This window comes from Bufo bufo, chromosome 4 (genome assembly GCF_905171765.1).
Source record: "Bufo bufo chromosome 4, aBufBuf1.1, whole genome shotgun sequence".
Classification (NCBI taxonomy): domain Eukaryota; kingdom Metazoa; phylum Chordata; class Amphibia; order Anura; family Bufonidae; genus Bufo; species Bufo bufo.
The window spans coordinates 251,378,537-251,400,561 of NC_053392.1; the positions used below are offsets into that span (position 1 = coordinate 251,378,537).

At 43.5% G+C, this 22,025-nt stretch overlaps 1 protein-coding gene across 1 annotated transcript in view; it reads left to right on the forward strand.

Annotated features, from left to right (window-relative positions):
* The first annotated feature begins 1,341 nt into the window (after positions 1 to 1,341).
* Positions 1,342 to 22,025, forward strand: part of LOC120999148 (5-hydroxytryptamine receptor 3A-like) — a 61,292-nt gene continuing 40,608 nt past the window's right edge. Inside the window, exons 1-3 of the mRNA XM_040430021.1 lie at positions 1,342 to 1,387; positions 10,326 to 10,483; positions 11,140 to 11,184. Coding sequence (XP_040285955.1) covers positions 1,342 to 1,387; positions 10,326 to 10,483; positions 11,140 to 11,184 — 249 coding nt within the window. The remainder of the gene's footprint in view (positions 1,388 to 10,325; positions 10,484 to 11,139; positions 11,185 to 22,025) is intronic.

The following is a 22,025-nucleotide window of genomic DNA, read 5'->3' on the forward strand; positions in this document are numbered from 1 at the left end:
CTCTTTCATATTGAAGTTCGAGAAATCTTTTGCCATAGTGGTTAAGAATGGTTCGTAATTGTTCTGGTATGCCAGCGAGCAGGGATAAGTGAGTTTAATGCCAAGGTATGGAACAGTCGTTGTCTGCCAGTCTAAGGAAAGAATGCCTTTTAAATATCTGAATTCAGAGAGTGGGATGTTAATGGGAAGGGCTTGGGATTTGGAGCTGTTGATTTTATAGTAGGAAAGGGATCCAAATAGGGAGATAAGTTAGAAGGCATGTTTGAGTGATTGTATGGGGTTAGTGACTGTGAGAATAATGTCGTCCACGTATAAAGAAATAATGTGTGATGTAGCACCTATCTGCAGACCTTCTATGTCTGTAGAGAAATAACCTATAAAGAGACACTGAGAACTATTAAGCTAAAAAATATTGTTTTATTAAGTATATAGTTAAAAACATATATAAAGAGATGACGAACAAATGCAAAAAGTGCAGTACAATCCTGGGAGACTTTATCAAGTACAACAAAGTAATAAGGTAAGTAACCTAAAATGTAAGTGCCTATATAAAGAGGGGCTCCTATACAACATATACACTGAAAAGAGTATCCACTATTGGTAAGAGTGCAAGTAATAGCATCAAATACAAAGTGCAAGTGCATGCTATCTTTTATAAGTAAAAGAGGAGAAATATCAACACTCGGATGTGGATCTTTTGAATGTATAGTTATATCTATTCAACCAAATACAGCAAGCAATAAAGTGCATGTGCAAGCTGCAGGAGATAATGAGCAAACAACATGACCAAGGTTGGTTCAAGAGGCAAAGAACCGCAACAGATAACATTAAACATGCGGTCCAAGAGAAGCAGGTTACATACCGTATATGAAAAGTAACAAGTCCACAGGAAGACTGCACACCCCGACGCGCGCTTCGATTTGAAACCTTTTTTTTTCCTTTATTCATCTTATCCAACACTTACAAAATTAAGAACAACAGGATACATACATTCCCAACCACCCACTTCCCTCCCCCCAAAGTGCCGCCATATCCGGGATGAGGGAGAAAAAAATAAATAAATAAATAAATATATATATATATATATATATATATATATATATATAAAAAAAAATATAAATGAACATAAGACTTTTCAGTTGTTCTTTCACCCATTCCGTCTGATATTTTCAATGAAAAGAAGGCAAGATGTGAGTGGAGGACAGAGACATCATGTCGGAAACCAGGGGTGGGAGCCATCCGTGGAATGGATGTGAGTTAGATAAACTGATACATAACTTAGTGAACCAAGAGAAAGACCAGGAAAGGTATCAGAGTACCAGCCTTCTATCACGATCCAGAATGCAAGCAAGATCTTGGGTTGATGATTCAGGAAGTGACTTTGAAGGTAAAGTTTCATCTCCGGTCTTTTCTTGAGGTAATGAGGGACTGTGATTTTCCTAGTTCGGATGTTGCTATGGGAATTTGCCATTCCTTAAGCAAGCGTTTGCCATCTTCAAAGTTCTTAACCATATAGTGTCGGGATAATTATAGGCCCGAAATGAATCAAACATGGATTACTATGTTAAATAGTGTGGCATCTGCCATTTTATGATATGTCCACCATTTTGTGTGAGCTTATGGAAAGGCCACACGTTCCTAAAGTGTATTTTTATATTTTTCTCTATAATTAAACCAGTTTGAGGGAGTACTTCCTTCCTTACAGATTATGTTAAGCACAAAACATGTATCCATATATCCTAGTTATAGTGGATTTATATAGTTTTAGCATAAATGAATTGATAAATCATATATATAATATTCTATATTGGCACATGTTATAACAAGGTATTGATATATATATATATATATATACAGTATATATATATATATATATATATATATATACACACACTTGATGCCATGTGTATCCCACTAAAAGAAAATGTATTCTTAGGATATATGGAAAGCATTTACGTTGGTTTTCTGCTAATGGGATTTACTCAGAGGGACTGATGTTATTCTAACCATAATGAATCAGTCGTTTAGACAGTTAGAATATACAAACCCACAGTGCAAGTGTAAGGCCCATTGTATTTCTTATCTGGCCATAAATAGGATGGTATGGGAACTATCAAATTGGTTCCAGTAAGTCTGGAAAGATTACTTCTGAGTGTCAAAGAAGTATCTCCCCTCTTTGATATACGTTGAGAAAGGTTAAAGGGCACATGATAAAATAAATCCACATTTTCTAAGTTTTCACCTAAAAATATGTTACACAACAGTTCCATCTGGAGACAGGTGGATATTATGACACCATTCACAACAATATTGCATTCTGGGTAAATATGATCTCATAGGATAATTACCATATGAGCACACCCATCCGATGTGATTGGAAAACCCTAATCTGGAAGGGTGTGATCATTTGATAAGTTTTTGGATAAGAAAGCACACATGAGAGAAAATCGAGATTATTAGAGGAAAAAGGAAAGAAAGAAAGAAAGAGGGGTCTATCAAGATAATGGCCATGGTGAGATGCGCTATGAGGGACCACCCAGCTTTCCTGAGAGCAGAAGTGAGATTCCTTCTAGGACTTGGTAAGAGACACAGAGAATTTTATTAAGACTAATTAGATAGTGTGGGTGAAATTATACCATCTAGATTGGCGAATAACTAAATTAATTAATTGATCATCTTCATATTGAGATGTAGTCTTAGGATATTGTGAGGCTTCATTCTACCTGCAGAAGAATCAAGACTCATAATTTATCAGAGCATTAAATGATTGTATATATATATTGATAAGAATATTCTTTGCCAAGCTAAATGATGTATTCCCACAGAAAAGACTTATTTCAAGTCCTTCCCATTTAAGATATGGTCTAGCAAAGATCCTAGATCCCTGTTATTTTTCTAAATAGTCTTACCAAAGTTATATGTGTGAAAATAGTCCAGGATGGGGCGGAAGGATACAGTTATCTCTTCTAAGTCATATCCTTGAATGGATTTGGCCATTCTTGAAGTCATGTGATGTGTAGTTGGTTAGAAGGGGGCGGAATGTATTTAGCATTCCATATTGATCTCTAGGATTAGACATGCCCATCTTGATATCATGAGGTTTCCTCTGAACAGAAGTAATATATATAACTTATGTTCCTATTTTGATATCCTAACCTAATAATAGCTTTGTTATAATGTGACTAGTTATTTCCACTCACATGTATTGTTAAAGGGAACCTGTCATGTGGATATTTGATTATAATCTAACTAATTATATACAATCATTACCGTATTTTTTGCCCTATAAGACGCACCTAGGTTTTTGAGGAGGAAAATAAGAAAAAAAATATTTTGAACCAATAGGTGTGCTTTTGGTGGGTTTTGAACTAATTGTGGTCTGTGGATGGCGCACTGTTATGGGGGATCTGTGGATGGCGAACTGTTATGGGGGATCTGTGGGTGACGCACTGTTATGGGGGATCTGTGGGTGATGCACTGTTATGGGGGATCTGTGGGTGACACTTATGGGGGATCTGTGGGTGACACTTATGGGGGATGTGTGGGTGACACTTATGGGGGTCCCTGGATGGCACTGGTTTGGGGATCTTTGTATGACAGTTATGGGGGGGATCTGTGGATGATACATATAGAGCATCTTATGCTAATGACCCTCAATACAGGGGGTGGGGGTCGCTGGCAGCGTGAGTCACTACGTCACACGCCTGCGTCGCCTGCTTCATTCACTCATAATCGGAGGAAATAGTCGGACTCAGATGTGAATTGTATCGATTAGGTTGTCTACAATTCACCAGGTCATGATTTTAAGAATTTATGACAAAATTTTATACATTTTATTTTTTTCATGGTTAATTATTTTTATGACCATAATTAATCATTCTTAATTGAATTATTACCGCCCGACAATAGGTAAGGCCTTCTTTTGAAATAAGCAGCTTCAACGGGTATCCCCACTTGTACGGAATGTTGCATTCTCGTAGGGATGCCGTGATAGGAATTAAGGAGCGGCGTTGTCGCAAGGTAGCCGCGGAGAGGTCCGTGTATAGGCGGATCGGATGAAAGGGGGCAGGCAATTTTCGTGCTGCTTGCATTATCGTTTCCTTAGTGGTGTAAAAGTGGATGCGGGCCAAAGCGTCTCTCGGAACCTCAGGTCCCAGCTAGTTCGGGACTCTGTGTGCCCTATCTATAGCTAAGTCCTGAGGCAACAGATGAGGGAGAAGCTTCAAAAACAGCCTTTGTAAATAGGAGTTGAGTTCAGAATTAGTGATATTTTCAGGAATGCCACGGAATTTGATGTTTCTACGCGAGAGGTCCTCTATATCCGCCAATTTCCGCCAATTTTAATTTGAGTACTTCCACCTCCTCCACCATGTCGTTATGGGCATCGATGATGGCATTTTGAGAGGTAGCGAATTCTGACATCTTGGTCTCTGTATGAGACGTGTAAACCTCTAACTCCTGCACTTTGGTAGAAATAGTAGCTATCAGAGTTGCCAGGTTAGTACACATTGCAGATTTTAAAGCCTGAAGCATTAGTTTCAAAGTTTCTTCGGATACTGGTTTTTCAGATGTGGGAAATACTGTTAGACAGTCTGTCTCTGGGGTCATTACATCAGAAATTGTGAGGAGATTGCCCATCTGGGAGTCCGGCTCGGTGTCCAGGTGCTGTTTCCTCTTCTGAGGGCTGCTGGAGGGAGAGATTGTAACATCCCCGGCGCCATCTTGGGCGCATGTGCCCGCTGCTTTAACGTCCTCTGAGGTCGGTGGTAAGGTGGGAGATCCCGGTCTTGGTTGGTGTGGGTGGACCGGAGGAGGCGAGGGAGAATCGGGGGTAAGAGTCTGAGCCGGGGTTAGCGCTCTCACCGGAGATGATGACTCGGCTGATTCAGGGCTTGCGCCGTCATCTTGGCTCCGGCTCTTCTCAAAGTATTTTTTTTACGTTTTCGCAGAGTAACCGCGGCAATTGTCTCTTTGTCTTGCCCATGATGTTGGTGGCCCGTTCAGGTGTGGATAGAGTAGGTGTGGGTTTTGTTGCGATAACGTCGCTGAGGTGCCGGAGCTGAATTCTCGGGCAGCCATCGCTCTCGGCAACCAACCCCCCCCCCCCCCCACCCCATGCCTCTTACTTTAAAGCCACTAGGAATTCCATTGTGATGATCCCGAAAAATGCCTAGGAATAATTTGAAACTTGTCAACAGCATCATCCGCCGCTTTACCGCCTGCTATGATCTTATTGACATGTTCAAGGACTCTGACCTTGAGAGGTCCTAATGTCATGCCTACATAAATAAGCCCACATGGGCAAGTGGCATAATAAATGACGGCTTCAGTGCGGCAGGTAATTTTGTGGACAATTTTGTATTGACGATCCCCATTGGAACTGTCAAAAGTAGCGGCTCTGATCATAAATTTACATGCTGTACAACTCCCACAAGAGTAAGAACCCCATTTTTGGCTTTTGCTGCCAAAAGGACATTTGGCTTTAGGAGGAACAAAATGACTAGAAGTCAAAATGTCCTTTAAATTGCGACTTCTTCTCCATGTGACAGATGGATATGGACAGAATGCAAATGCCAAATCTCTCTGATAGCAGAATTGGTCAATGTCGCTGAAGGATTTCTCGTATCTCTCTCCAATTGCCCTTAAATGTTGTAATAAATCAGTTTTTTTCATCAAATCGTTATATAGGTTTTTGTTTGCTTACCAATTCAAATCTTTCAAGTTGTGTCATGCTCTCTGATAGCCTTTCTGAATGGCTTTATTACTATATCCACGTTCCTGGAATCGTTTTGAAAGGAAAGATGCCTGTTTTTTCAAATTGTTGTTCGTGGAGCACGCACACCTAAGTCTCAGAAATGGACCCACTGGAATTGCTTTTTGAATCTTGGGATAATGGGAGGATGTTGCATGCAAAAGGGAATTAGTTGCCGTCGTAGTACATGACAATCTCTTTCTAACACAGCTAGACCCAGCCCTGTACCTCACATGGATCCAGAGATCTCTCCATTTGTCGCTCTGCTAGATTTAAATGAAGCTGGCAGCTTAAGGAGGGTATCTTTTCTGATGCAGCTCAGGAGACATGTCTTTTCTGCTGCAGCTCTCTCCCTATCACAGCTCAGGAGGCAGTGGAAGGATGAAACTGATCATGTGCGGCCTTCTCAGTGACCAGACAAAGAAATAAGAAAAAGAACAAACAGCAGGTGGCACTGGAGGGATACATTTTATTGAATAGCTCAGTGGCTATGCTAATTTTTTAATTACATGCAATTAAAAAAAGTATTCAGATCCAGGTGCTGGTTTGAAAATCTGTAGAATAATTTTCATGGGACAACCCCTTTAATATCAAGACTTTCATGTATGTGATGGTGTTGTAGTCATAGCTGCAAAAATGTTTTGGTACAGGCAGATCTTTCCTTTCTTCTTTTATTGTGTGGCAATAAGAGTTCATTCGTGTTCTAAGTTTTTGACCATACTTGACATTCCTGTTGTAAGAGTGGTCATTATGTATGGGCAGGTCTTACATTTTGTCTGGTTGCATGGGAATGTTCCTGTTGTTGGAGACGACAATGGGCTTCAGACAATGATGTTTCTAAGATTAGTTGGTTGCCTGTAGCACAGGAGTATGGATTCTGGAAATATTGATTTTAAACGGTCATCCTTTTGTAAAATTGGATGTCTTTGAGCAACCCTCCTCAGTATCTCCAGATTTGGCTTGTAGGTGACTACTTGAGGTACCTGATAGTTTTCTTGTTTTTTATCGTAGGAGCATACTTCTTGGTAATCTGGTGGCCCTGGCAATTTGGTTTTCCACTGTAGTTGGATGGTATCCCTGATTCTAATATCTTTTTGAGGCTTTCAAGGTGTTCATCCTTGTCTGTATGGTTTGAATATATGCGGTTTTATCTGTTAGCCTGACTGTAAATCATGGAGTTCTTATGTGTTTCGGGGGAAACTGTTCCATCTGAAGTATGTTGTGCAGCCAGTTGGTTTCTGGTAGAGCGATCTCTCTATTTTATTTATTTTATTTATTTCATTAAAGGAGTAGCTGAGTGTTAAATTGATGGTGGGATGAAACTGGTTGAAGTGTTCATGGAATGCTTTTAGTTGTTCTTCAGATTTAGTCCAGATTATTATGATATCATCAAGGTAAAGATAGTAGGCCAGAGGCTTGATGGGACAGGGAGATAGGAAGTCAATTTCAAGCTTTGCCATAAACAGATTTACATATTGTGGTGCTATTTTGCTTCCAATTTCTGCACCGGTCTTTTGAAGATATATGCTGTCTCCAAATGAAAAGTAGTTATGAGTAGTAGTTTGGTAAGGCTACTTTCACATTAGCGGTTTTTTGTGGATCCGTCATGGATCTGCAAAAACGCTTCCGTTACCATAATACATCCGCATGCATCCGTCATGAACGGATCCGATTGTATTATGTCTTCTATAGCCATGACGGATCCGTCATGAACAGCATTAAGAGGCAATGGGAGACGGATCCATTTTCTATTGTGTTCGAGAAAACGGATCCGTCCCCATTGACTTCGTTTTGCTCAGCACCACATCGCGGACAGAAAAACGATGCTTGCAGTGTTAGTCTGTCCGCGATGGGAGCGCAACCAAACGGAACGGAATGCTTTTTGGTACATTCCGTTTCGTTCAGTTCAGTTTTGTCCCCATTGACAATGAATGGGGACAAAACTAAAGCGTTTTCTTCCGCTATTGAGATCCTATGACGGATCTCAATAGCGGAATTGAAAACGCTAATGTAAAAGTAGCCTAAGTTACACAGATTTGGTGACACTTTCTTTATTTTTAATAAAAACCTGGCAGGCTTTTAATCCCTACTGGCATGGAATATTGGAATATAAAGATTCCATATCCATGGTAGCAAGGATAATTCCCTCTGTAAGGGGACCTATTGTAGACAGTTTTTTTAGTAAGTCAGTTGTCTTATTAAAAGAAAATTTCTAATCTAAGAAAGACAAGAAGGTTTAAGAGTACAAGCTTATGACAAACTTTAACACACTCAGACCAGAGTGCATTGTACTCATTTAGAGCGAAAATCATTTTTATTAAAAATTTGTAGCCTTTTTTCTGTACATAGCTGAGATGCTCTAGTAGTAGCCTCTGGATTTTTTGACGAGTTCCTTATCTCTGACATTATAAACACTTATTATAGCTCAGTTATTATCTTACTGATAAGAATGTGACTTAAATAAATGTTTAGGACCTCTTAGTAGTTTAGAGATAAGGTTTATTAGATGACGGCACAAAGTGAAAATGAAAGTACCAGCCTGGGCACATAGTTAGAAAACAGTTAGTTGTCTCATCTACCTCACTAATCCCATGTATTTTTGTGTATAAATAAGTGAATCTTCTTTTATATATATACAGTGGCGGAAATAATTATTTGACCCCTCACTGATTTTGTAAGTTTGTCCAATGACAAAGAAATGAAAAGTCTCAGAACAGTATCATTTCAATGGTAGGTTTATTGTAACAGTGGCAGATAGCACATCAAAAGGAAAATCGAAAAAATAACTTTAAATAAAAGATAGCAACTGATTTGCATTTCATTGAGTGAAATAAGTATTTGAACCCCTACCAACCATTAAGAGTTCTGGCTCCCACAGAGTGGTTAGACACTTCTACTCAATTAGTCACCCTCATTAAGGACACCTGTCTTAACTAGTCACCTGTATAAAAGACACCTGTCCACAGAATCAATCAATCAAGCAGACTCCAAAGTCTCCAACATGGGAAAGACCAAAGAGCTGTCCAAGGATGTCAGAGACAAAATTGTAGACCTGCACAAGGCTGGAATGGGCTACAAAACCATTAGCAAGAAGCTGGGAGAGAAGGTGACAACTGTTGGTGCGATTGTTCGAAAATGGAAGGAGCACAAAATGACCATCAATCGACCTCGCTCTGGGGCTCCACGCAAGATCTCACCTCGTGGGGTGTCAATGGTTCTGAGAAAGGTGAAAAAGCATCCTAGAACTACACGGGAGGAGTTAGTTAATGACCTCAAATTAGCAGGGACCACAGTCACCAAGAAAACCATTGGAAACACATTACACCGCAATGGATTAAAATCCTGCAGGGCTCGCAAGGTCCCCCTGCTCAGGAAGGCACATGTGCAGGCCCGTCTGAAGTTTGCCAATGAACACCTGAATGATTCAGAGAGTGACTGGGAGAAGGTGCTGTGGTCTGATGAGACCAGAATAGAGCTCTTTGGCATTAACTCAACTCGCTGTGTTTGGAGGAAGAAAAATGCTGCCTATGACCCCCAAAACACCGTCCCCACCGTCAAGCATGGGGGTGGAAACATTTTGCTTTGGGGGTGTTTTTCTGCTAAGGGCACAGGACAACTTATTTGCATAAACGGGAAAATGGACGGAGCCATGTATCGTGAAATCCTGAGCGACAACCTCCTTCCCTCTGCCAGGAAACTGAAAATGGGTCGTGGATGGGTGTTCCAGCACGACAATGACCCAAAACATACAGCAAAGGCAACAAAGGAGTGGCTCAAGAAGAAGCACATTAAGGTCATGGAGTGGCCTAGTCAGTCTCCGGACCTTAATCCAATCGAAAACCTATGGAGGGAGCTCAAGCTCAGAGTTGCACAGAGACAGCCTCGAAACCTTAGGGATTTAGAGATGATCTGCAAAGAGGAGTGGACCAACATTCCTCCTAAAATGTGCGCAAACTTGGTCATCAATTACAAGAAACGTTTGACCTCTGTGCTTGCAAACAAGGGTTTTTCCACCAAGTATTAAGTCTTTTTTTGTTAGAGGGTTCAAATACTTATTTCACTCAATGAAATGCAAATCAGTTGCTATCTTTTATTTAAAGTTATTTTTTCGATTTTCCTTTTGATGTGCTATCTGCCACTGTTACAATAAACCTACCATTGAAATGATACTGTTCTGAGACTTTTCATTTCTTTGTCATTGGACAAACTTACAAAATCAGTGAGGGGTCAAATAATTATTTCCGCCACTGTATATATATATATATATATATATATATATATATATATATATATGTATATTGTGAGACTTGAGTAATCCCAAAAGCTTGCAATATTTTCATCATCTCTTCAGTTAGCCATTAAAAAGTGTCAACCCTTAAGGAATCTCATTTTTATATCGTATTTACTGGCTAACATGATACAAAGATATATTTTACTTTCTTATAATTCTGTATTGTTGTTACATTTAGTTATTAACAGTAGCTGTATGATGTGGATTATGAAGTGGAAAAATAAACTAATGTATCACTTAAGAAATATTTGCTATTTTTCATTATTTCCTCCATTGTTCCAGCTGAAGGTGATGAGCTAAAATGTTCAGGTTCGAACGCTGGGCCATCATATGAATCCTTGCAGAGTGTGTTTGATAAGAAGTCATTTCGTCCAACCCTGAATTATAGCCGCCCAACCAGTGTGAACATCTCCTTCACTCTCTATGCAGTGCTTGGAGTGGTAAGATTTCTTGGATGTAATATATAAGGCTCAGAAACCATGTGGTTATAGGTGTAGAGAAGAATTTAAATAGGGTCATAGTAAGATGCTAGGCATAATCACCAAATTTCAAACAATATTAATAACTCTAAATCATTCCAATAAAGTTACACAGAAGGAAAAACTGGAAAGTATTTGGGATCAGTGGGGGAACCAGTGGCTAAAACTCCGCCAATTTATTCTTTATGACAAGTGCTATCAACACATGATCATACAATTAGTTGGAAAAAAAGACATCTAATATTTCAGTAGCTTTGTATAGATATTATATAATATTCAATTTAAAATAATCCTTCAATAGCTTTTAGTGAATTTTACATTTGAAACGGAAACCAGTCAAGCAAGAAATTATAGGTGACCACAGAAGTATATCACTATGTGATAAAAAGGATAGCTACATTGCCAAATAAGCTGTTTGATGAGAGGTCCTTAACAATCAACTAATGGGCGTGCTGGCTTTTAGATTTAAGGAATTTGTCAGTGGTGAGACAACCCCTTTAATAATCATTCATGACAAGGACGAAAGAACATAAAAGGTGGTTTATGATCAGATAATCCCATATTCCACCACTTTTATTATCACCTTTTTTAAACTATATTATTTTTTTTTTTTTTAGAATGAAAAATCTCAGATCCTTACGACTTTTCTTTGGCTACGGCTGGTAAGTTACCATACCCATCTTAATTTTGAACATATAGGGGGTCATTTACTAAGCTTAAATGCATATTAAAGGCATATTTCAGGCGCAGATGGCGGCGCAACAGTTATTTGTGCCACTATCTGTGACTTCCCCTTGCTCATGATAGGTCTAAAATTGTGGGCAAGGTGTAGGCGCTGAAGGGGTTGGGCCGGCAGGCCCATCTCATTCATTATTTTCTGCGCCTGTTTTAGGCATAGAGAATGGTCTAAATGTAAGACATTGCAAGTCTTACATTTAGAACTGGCGCTGGATGCGTCAAAGTTATGGAGAAGTTATATTCCTAATGAAAACCTGATCCAGAGTGCTCTGAACCTCAGACTGGGCCGAAGGTTCACCTTAAGCAAGATAAAGGTGGAGATTTATACTCTGCGCTGCCGGAGGATGCACCTAATTTATGACGAGGCACAGGACTTGTCATAAATTAGATGCATCCTCTGGCATTCCATGTACCTAAACCAAAATCTATGGTCGGCGCTGAGCTGCTGTGCATTTCTGGCTTCATTTCCGCCAGAAAACTGACATAAATGAAGATAAATTTGTAGCGGTGGCTGGCCACGAACCCTTCCCACGCCCCTTTCTGAAAAGTGGCGAGGGCAGTTTTTCATTGCAACTTTTTTATTTATTTATTATATATTTAAAAAGTCGCAAACATGTGTTTGTGACTTTTTAATACCACTTTTCTGGAGCAGGGAGATGATAAATCTGCCCTAATGACCCTTAAAGGGTTTCTACCACCAGATTTTGTGATTTTTCGCTGACTGACACCAGCGATCTGCTAGTGTCTGCACTACCTAACAGTGCTCTTGTATCACCTTTGTCTGCTGCCGTTAAGCTCAAAAACATACAGGGAGTGCAGAATTATTAGGCAAGTTGTATTTTTGAGGATTAGTTTTATTATTGAACAACAACCATGTTCTCAATGAACCCAAAAAACTCATTAATATCAAAGCTGAATATTTTTGGAAGTAGTTTTTAGTTTGTTTTTAGTTTTAGCTATTTTAGGGGGATATCTGTGTGTGCAGGTGACTATTACTGTGCATAATTATTAGGCAACTTAACAAAAAACAAATATATACCCATTTCAATTATTTATTTTTACCAGTGAGACCAATATAACATCTCAACATTCACAAATATACATTTCTGACATTCAAAAACAAAACAAAAACAAATCAGTGACCAATATAGCCACCTTTCTTTGCAAGGACACTCAAAAGCCTGCCATCCATGGATTCTGTCAGTGTTTTGATCTGTTCACCATCAACATTGCGTGCAGCAGCAACCACAGCCTCCCAGACACTGTTCAGAGAGGTGTACTGTTTTCCCTCCTTGTAAATCTCACATTTGATGATGGACCACAGGTTCTCAATGGGGTTCAGATCAGGTGAACAAGGAGGCCATGTCATTAGATTTTCTTCTTTTATACCCTTTCTTGCCAGCCACGCTGTGGAGTACTTGGACGCGTGTGATGGAGCATTGTCCTGCATGAAAATCATGTTTTTCTTGAAGGATGCAGACTTCTTCCTGTACCACTGCTTGAAGAAGGTGTCTTCCAGAAACTGGCAGTAGGACTGGGAGTTGAGCTTGACTCCATCCTCAACCCGAAAAGGCCCCACAAGCTCATCTTTGATGATACCAGCCCAAACCAGTACTCCACCTCCACCTTGCTGGCGTCTGAGTCGGACTGGAGCTCTCTGCCCTTTACCAATCCAGCCACGGGCCCATCCATCTGGCCCATCAAGACTCACTCTCATTTCATCAGTCCATAAAACCTTAGAAAAATCAGTCTTGAGATATTTCTTGGCCCAGTCTTGACGTTTCAGCTTGTGTGTCTTGTTCAGTGGTGGTCTCTTTCAGCCTTTCTTACCTTGGCCCTGTCTCTGAGTATTGCACACCTTGTGCTTTTGGGCACTCCAGTGATGTTGCAGCTCTGAAATATGGCCAAAGTGGTGGCAAGTGGCATCTTGGCAGCTGCACGCTTGACTTTTCTCAGTTCATGGGCAGTTATTTTGCGCCTTGGTTTTTCCACACGCTTCTTGCGACCCTGTTGACTATTTTGAATGAAACGCTTGATTGTTCGATGATCACGCTTCAGAAGCTTTGCAATTTTAAAAAAGTGCTGCATCCCTCTGCAAGATATCTCACTATTTTTGACTTTTCTGAGCCTGTCAAGTCCTTCTTTTATCCCATTTTGCCAAAGGAAAGGAAGTTGCCTAATAATTATGCACACCTGATATAGGGTGTTGATGTCATTAGACCACACCCCTTCTCATTACAGAGATGCACATCACCTTATATGCTTAATTGGTAGTAGGCTTTCGAGCCTATACAGCTTGGAGTAAGACAACATGCATAAAGAAGATGATGTGGTCAAAATACTCATTTGCCTAATAATTCTGCACGCAGTGTACTTTTATTGATATGCAAATGAGCCTCTAGGTGCTATGGGGGCGTCTTTTCAGCACCTAGAGGCTCCGTCTACTCACTATTTCTGCCACCCACCGCGTCCCTCCAGCCCGCCCCGCTCCTCTTGATTGACAGCCAACCTCGCTCCATCTCGAATTCCAGCACCTGCGCCGTGCGCTTCTGTATTCGGCGCAGGCGCAGTGACTACATCTTCACTGCGGTCCGACAGCCACTGCGCCTGCGCCGAATACAGAAGCGCACGGCGCAGGTGCTGGAATTCGAGATGGAGCGAGGTTGGCTGTCAACCAAGAGGAGCGGGGCGGGCTGGAGGGACGCGGTGGGTGGCAGAAATAGTGAGTAGACGGAGCCTCTAGGTGCTGAAAAGACGCCCCCATAGCACCTAGAGGCTCATTTGCATATCAATAAAAGTATGTTTTTAAGCTTAACGGCAGCAGACAAAGGTGATATAAGAGTACTGTTAGGTAGTGCAGACACTAGCAGATCGCTAGTGTCAGTCAGCGAAAAATCGCAAAATCTGGTGGTAGAAACCCTTTAACACACAGCCAAGACAATATTGAAGTGGCTTAAGGTGGATTTCCTACAAACGCTCGTTCCCGATAATCTACCAGTCATATACTGATGATCTATTCTAAGGATAGGTCATCAATATGTGAGTCCGGGAAAAGCCTTTATAGTAATATACTGTACAGTCATAAGAAAAACAAAGTACAACTCAGATGAACACTACACAACAGATTCCACCGTGTCATTATTTATTCAACAGCAAAGAAAAAGTGGGGGTTAGTCATCACATCCCAATGTGCAGGTGCACGTCGCCATGGCTGAAAGCACAAAAGCAAAAACAAACACAATGCAACAGTACTCTGCAAACACAAATAATCAAGTAAATACAAGTAAATGTCATTGGCAGACAAACACAAATGATTTTTTACAAAATGTATTTGCTAAGAATCTCACATTAGTACATTTTCTACACTGAGTATAGCACAATTGTATTTACTTGATTATTTGTGTTTGCACAAATGAGTGCTGTTGCATTGTCTTTGTTTGTGCTTTTGTGATTTCAGCCATGGTGACGTGCACCTGTGCACTGGGAACCCTATTTTTTTCTTTGCAGTCTGCATTGGAGGTGTGGCTAACTCCTTTGGTCGTGCACTCCTAATTAACCTGTCTGCCCCATAGGATGATTTTAATTAGTGCAAGTATAAAGTTGTAGCCTGCACTCCCTGAATTTAATGGAGGCCATTTGGCACCAGGGGAGGTAAAATATAGAGTGGGCTCAGCATGCATGTGGAGCCTGCATTCCCTGAATTTAATGGAGGACATTGGGGCACCAAAAGAGGTATAATACAATGTCGGTTCAGCTTGCATGTGGAACCTGCATTCCCTGAATTTAATGGAGGCCATTGTGGCACCAAAAGCGTTAATATTTAGTATAAGTTTCTGTCCTAAAGAGATCGCCTTGTTGTTGGTGGACAAGCACAAATAATTTTGTAAAAATGTATTTGTCAAGAATCTCACATTTATAATTTAGCATTAGTACATTATTTATTATATATTTTTTATAATCTACTTTCTATATAGTGCATTTGTACTGTGCAGCAGTTGTGTGCGGTTCTGCTGAGATACCGCAGCTATACCGAGGGACAAATGCTATTGGAACAACTAATTGCAACTGTTATGATATACCAGTTGCCCCCCAAAAAACTGATTTAGGCAGGGGTGTGATATACCTATAATATACTTTCTATATAGTGCATTTGTATTGTGTAGCAGTTGTGTGTGGTTCTGCTGAGATTCCGCAGCTATATAGAGGGAAAAACACTATTGGAACAATTAATTGCAACTGGTGGGATATACCTGTTGCCCCCAAAAAAACTGATTAAGGGGTTTGATATACCTGTTTCCAGGAAATAACCATTAAGGGGTTCTATATACCTGATTCCACAAATACTGCTCTTCTATAGGGACTTTGTCACAGGGTCATTTTGAAAATAACAGGCAGAGGAAGAGGCAGGCCACTCCGCAGGGGTGGTAGGGGTCGGGCAGGTGCACCAGACCGGAGCCTAAGTGGGAAGTTGGAGAAAGTGCGTGCTATTACGTCAAAGGACGCACCAGAGTTGGTTAAGTGGCTTACTCAGCCTTCCTCTTCTGCACCCTCCTTATCCTCTGTATCAGCACCCTCCTCACTCTCTGCTTTGTGCACCCCCAAAGACACCACCACCACCACCATAGCCCCTCCACTCGAGTCAGAGGAATTATTTTCCCATCCATTCCCAGACCTTACGGATGCGCAGCCATTCTTGGCATCGGATAAGGAAGAGGAGGTAGCAACGGCCGCCAACAGGCGGTCTGACGACAGTACCCAGATCAGCCCAAGGAGGGCGGTCCCCGCTGTTGCTGCCTACTCCGAGATCTCTAATGTCAGTGGTGGTGAAGGTGACGATGATGACGTGTCGATGGACGTCACTTGGGTGCCCACAAGAGAGGAAGAGGAGGGGAGATCAGAGGGAGATACGGAGCAGCAGATAGGGAGGAGAATGAGAAGCAGGCAGAACTCGCACAGAAGGCAAAAAGCAGACTGAAAATGTATCTGGAGCGAGCCATCCACCATGCACGGTCACATCTGGCGCTCCCAGGACGCCGGCACATGGCTCCGCAGTTTGAGCTTTTTTTAACGTGTCAGCTGCTGACAATAGTGTTGCTATCTGCAGCCTGTGCTGTCAACGCATAAGTCGCGGTAAGCCCAACACTCACCTAGGGACTTAAGAAGGCACCTGGCCTTCCATCACCGAACACAGTGGGGGCAATACCGTCATAACCCACAAAGCCACACTCCCAGCGCTCCACGTCCTGCCTCTTCTCCTTCTCCTCTCTCCTCCACTCCACCTTCCACCGTGCCGTCGTCGCGTTCATCTGGCAAAAGGCAGGCTTCTGTGGCCCAAATGTTCGAACGTAAAAAGTTGATGACGCCGGATATCCCTCTTGCCCAACGGCTGACCGCCGGCTTGTCGGAACTGCTAGCCCGCCAACTACTGCCATATAAACTGGTGGACTTGGAGGCCTTTAGAAAATTTGTGGCCATTGGTACACCGCAATGGAAGGTCCCCAGAAGGAAATATTTCTCCCAGAAGGGCATCCCAGAGCTATATGGCCATGTTCAGCTGCAAGTAAATGTCACTCTGGCACACAGTGTCGGTGCCAAGATACATCTGACCACAGACACGTGGTCTATCAAACAGGGGCAGGGAAGGTACATAACTTTTACTGCCAACTGGGTGAACCTTCTGACGGCTGTCAAGCATGCAACCCATGGCACCTGTGTGGATTTGGTGTTACCGCCATGGATTGCATGCAGGCCTGCCTTTTCTTCTCCTCCTCCTACTCCATCCTCCGTCTCCTTCTCAGCTGACTCCTCCTTTTCCACTGCTACCGCCTCTTCCGCTGCACCCCCCCAGCTCCCCTGAACCTATTCGATGTGCCAGGTGAGACGTTGCCATGCTGTGCTGCGGCTGTTGTGCCTGAAAGCCAAGAGCCACACCGGTCCTGCACTGCTTTCAGCTCTGCGGTCACAGGCCGATCAGTGGCTAACCCCGCTCAATTTGACAGTTGGTAAAGTGGTGTGCGACAACGGTGCCAATCTGCTGAGCGTGCTGAAACAGGGCAAAATGACACACATGCTGTGCATGTCACACGTCCTGAATCGTGCAGCGATTCGTTGCCAAATACCCCGGGGTCCAGGATGTCTTGCGGCAGGCCAGGAAAATCTCTAGCCATTATAAAAGATCTTACATGACCATGGCTCGCCTTGCTGATGTTCAGCGGCGACACCACTTGCCCGTCAGACGTCTGATTTGTGACTGCCCGACGTGCTGGAACTCCACCTTGTATATGCTTGATAGGCTGCTCCAGCAGAAACGTGCCATTAACGACTTCCTGTACGAACTCTGCAGCAGGACAGGTTCTGGGAGCTTGTTTTTTTTTCACCGCGCCAGTGGCTGCTCATGCGCGATGCATGCAGATTTCTGCGGACATTTGATGAGATCACCAAACTGGTCAGTGGCAGCCAGGGCGCCATCAGTGACATCGTACTTTACGCCTTCATTCTGGAAACTGCATTGTGTCGTGTCATTGATCAAGCCGTCGAGGAACAGGAGCAGGAAGATGAGGAAGTCGCAATGCTGAATGAATTCCCAGGGGGGCTACTACATCTGAGCCAAGTCAGCAGGAGTCTGAAGAGGAGTCAGAGGAGGATGGTGCCTGGGGGGGGGGGGGAGGAGCAAGAAGAGCAGGCTTTAAACTTTTCTTGGATCCCTTGTGTTGTCCGTGGATGGGGGGAGGAGACCGAGGATGACATTCTCCTGGGCGATGAGCAGGAGCCAGGCCGCTCCACCTCTTCCAATTTAGTGCAAATGGGGGCCTTCATGCTCCAGTGTTTGAAGAGGGACCCCCATATAAAAAGCATAAAGGGCAAGGACCAGTACTGGGTGGCAACGTACTTAGAACCCCGGTGCAAACACAAAATGGCGGGCATGTTACCAGCATCACAGAGGGCTGTCAGAATGCAGCATTTCCAGGGCTTGCTTCGAGAGATGCTGCATTATGCTGTTGCAGGCGCTGGCAGGGGAATTTCCACCCACAGAGAAACAGTTGCGGGTACCAATGCTACCGCCCATACAAGAAGAGGGTGGTTCGAAGATGTGTTGGTCACTTCGAATATGAGATCATTCTTGCAACCAACCCATCGACAGCCGCCCTCCGGATCCAGCCTCAGGGAACGCCTAGACCGACAGGTGTCTGACTGCATCGTGTTAACGGCCGATGTGGACGTTCTGAGAAGCGAGGAACCCCTGGACTACTGGGTGTGCAGGCTTGACCTGTGGCCAGAGCTGGCACAATTTGCCATGGAGCTCTAGGCTTGCCCCTCGTCGAATGTCCTGTCCGAAAGGACGTTCAGCGCAGCAGGGGGTATTGTGACCGATAAGCGCACTCGCCCAGCTCACGACAGTGTGGACTACCTCACATTTCTAAAAATGAATGAGGCATGGATCTCGGAGTAATTCAACACCTGTGACGACCACGTTCAATTGAATTTCACCTATTACCATTGGGGGTGGGGTTTCAAGAGGGGGATTTTGTTTGCCTTGTTTTTAATCCAATTTTATATTTTTAGTTCTTTTAAACATAAGTATTTTACATGTATTTGTATTGGCCTGCAGTAAAATTGATATCCAATGACCGTCTAATATACCTCCAGCCACATAATCACTTGATGTTTTCTGTCCGGTGAATGCCTAATGTTTGGGGCCTGTACTCCACTGGCCTGCAGTAAAATTGATATACAATGACCGTCTATACCTCTAGCCACATAATGACTTGATCTTTTCTGTACGGTGAATGCATAATTTTTGGGGCCTGTAATCTAACTGGCCAACAGTAAAAATGTTATACGGTGACCGCCTAATGTACCTCCAGCCACATAATGACTTGATCTTTTCTGTACGTTGAATGCATCATTTTTGGGGTCTTTAATGTAACTGGCCAACAATAAAATTGTTATACGGTGACCACCTAATGTACCTCCAGCCACATAATCACTTGATGTTTTCTGTCCGGTGAATGCCTAATGTTTGGAGCCTGTACTCCACTGGCCTGCAGTAAAAATAATATCCAATGACTGTCTAATATACCTCCAGTCACATAATCACTTGATCTTTTCTGTACGATGAATGCATCATTTTTGGGGCCTGTAATCTAACTGGCCAACAGTAAAATTTTTATATGGTGACCACCTAATGTACCTCCAACTACATAATCACTTGATGTTTTCTGTCTAGTGAATTAATAATTTTTGGGGCCTGTAGTCCACTGGCCTGCTGTAAAATTGATATCCAATGACCGTCTAATATACCTCCAGCCACATAATCACTTGATGTTTTCTGTCCGGTGAATACTGAATGCATAATTTTTGGGGCCTGTAAGCTAACTGGCCAACAGTAAAATTGTTATACGGTGACCGCGTAAGGCTACTTTCACACTGCAGTTTCTGGGTCCGCCTGTGAGATCCGTTTCAAGGTTCTGACAAGCGGCCCCAAATGGATCAGTTTAGCCCCAATGCATTATGAATGGATAAGGATCCGTTCAGAATGCATCAGTTTGGCTTCGTTCCGCCTCCATTTCGCTCTGGAGGCGGACATCAAAATGCTGCTTGCAGCGTTTTGTTGTCCGCCTGGCGGTGCGGAGCCAAACGGATCCGTCCTGACTTACAATGTAAGTCAATGGGGACGGATCCGTTTACATTAACACAATATTGGTGCAATTGTAAACTGATCCGTCCCCCATTGACTTTCAATGTAAGTCAGGACAGATCCGTTTGACTTACACTTAGGCCTCATGCACACGACCGTTGTGTGCACCCGTGGCCGTTGTTCCGTTTTCCGTGATTTTCTGCGGACCCATTGACTTTCAATGGGTCCGTTGAAAACTCGGAAAATGCACCGTTTGTCATCCGCGGCCGTGATCCGTGTATCCTGTCCGTCCAAAAAATATGACCTGTCCTATTTTTCTGACGGACGACGGTTCACGGACCCATTCAAGTCAATGGGTCCGTGAAAAAACACGGATGCACACAAGATTGGCATCCATGTCCGTGATCCGTGTCCGTAGGCTACTTTCATACAGACGGATCCGAAGATCCGTCTGCATAAAAGCTTTTTCAGAGCTGAGTTTTCACTTCGTGAAAACTCAAATCCGACAGTATATTCTAACACAGAGGCGTTCCCATAGTGATGGGGACGCTTCTAGTTAGAATATACTACGAACTGTGTACATGACTGCCCCCTGCTGCCTGGCAGCACCCGATCTCTTACAGGGGGCTGTGATCCGCACAATTAACCCCTCAGGTGCTGCACCTGAAGGGGTTAATTGTGCGTATCATAGCCCCTGTAAGAGATCAGGGGCTGCCAGGCAGCAGGGGGCAGACCCCCCCTCCCTCCCCAGTTTTAATTTCATTGGTGGCCAGTGCGGCCCCCCCCCTGGCCCCCCTCCCTCTATTGTATTAATATCATTGGTGGCCAGTGTGGCCCCCCCGGCCCCCCTTCCCTCCCTTTATTGTATTATCATTGGTAGCCAGTGTGTGCCCCCCCTCCCTCCTTCTATTGTATTATCATTGGTTGCCAGTGTGCGCCCCCCTCTATTGTTTTAATATCATTGGTGGCCAGTGTGAGGCCTCCCCTCTCCCCCCCCATCATTGGTGGCAGCGGAGAGTTCCGATCGGAGTCCCAGTTTAATCGCTGGGGCTCCGATCGGTAACCATGGCAACCAGGACGCTACTGCAGTCCTGGTTGCCATGGTTACTTAGCAATGTTAGAAGCATCATACTTACCTGCTGCGCTGTCTGTGACCGGCCGGGAGCTCCTCCTACTGGTAAGTGACAGATCATTAAGCAATGCGCCGCACAGACCTGTCACTTACCAGTAGGAGGAGCTCCCGGTCACAGACAGCGCAGCAGGTAAGTATGATGCTTCTAATATTGCTAAGTAACCATGGCAACCAGGACTGCAGTAGCGTCCTGGTTGCCATGGTTACCGATCGGAGCCCCAGCGATTAAACTGTGACTCCGATCGGAACTCTCCACCAATGATCGGGGGGGGGGGGGGTCGAGGGCAGGCCGCACACTGGCCACCAATGATATTAATACAATAGGGAGGGCGCACACTGGCCACCAATAATAATACAATAGAGGGAGGGGGGGGCGCACACTGGCCACCAATGATAATACAATAGAGGGAGGGAGGGGGACCGGGGGGGGGGGGCCGCACACTGTGCCACCAATGAAAATAATACAATAGAGGGAGGGAGGGGGGGCCGGGGGGGCCGCACTGGCCACCAATAAAATTTCAACTGGGGAGGGAGGGGGGTGTGCCCCCTGCTGCCTGGCAGCCCCTGATCTCTTATAGGGGGCTATAATATGCACAATTAACCCCTCAGGTGCAGCACCTGACGGGTTAATTGTGCAGATCACAGCCCCCTGTAAGAGATCAGGGGCTGCCAGGCAGCAGGGGGCAGTCATGTACACAGTTCGTAGGATATTCTAACTTGAAGCGTCCCCATCACTATGGGAACGCCTCTGTGTTAGAATATACTGTCGGATATGAGTTTCACGATCTAACTCAAATCCGATGGTATATTCTAACATAGAGGCGTTCCCATGGTGATGGGGACGCTTCAAGTTAAAATATACCATCGGATTGGAGAAAACTCCGATCCTATGGTATATTAACTCCTGACTTTACATTGAAAGTCAATGGGGGATGGATCCGTTTGCAATTGCACCATATTGTGTCAACGTCAAATGGATCCGTCCCCATTGACTT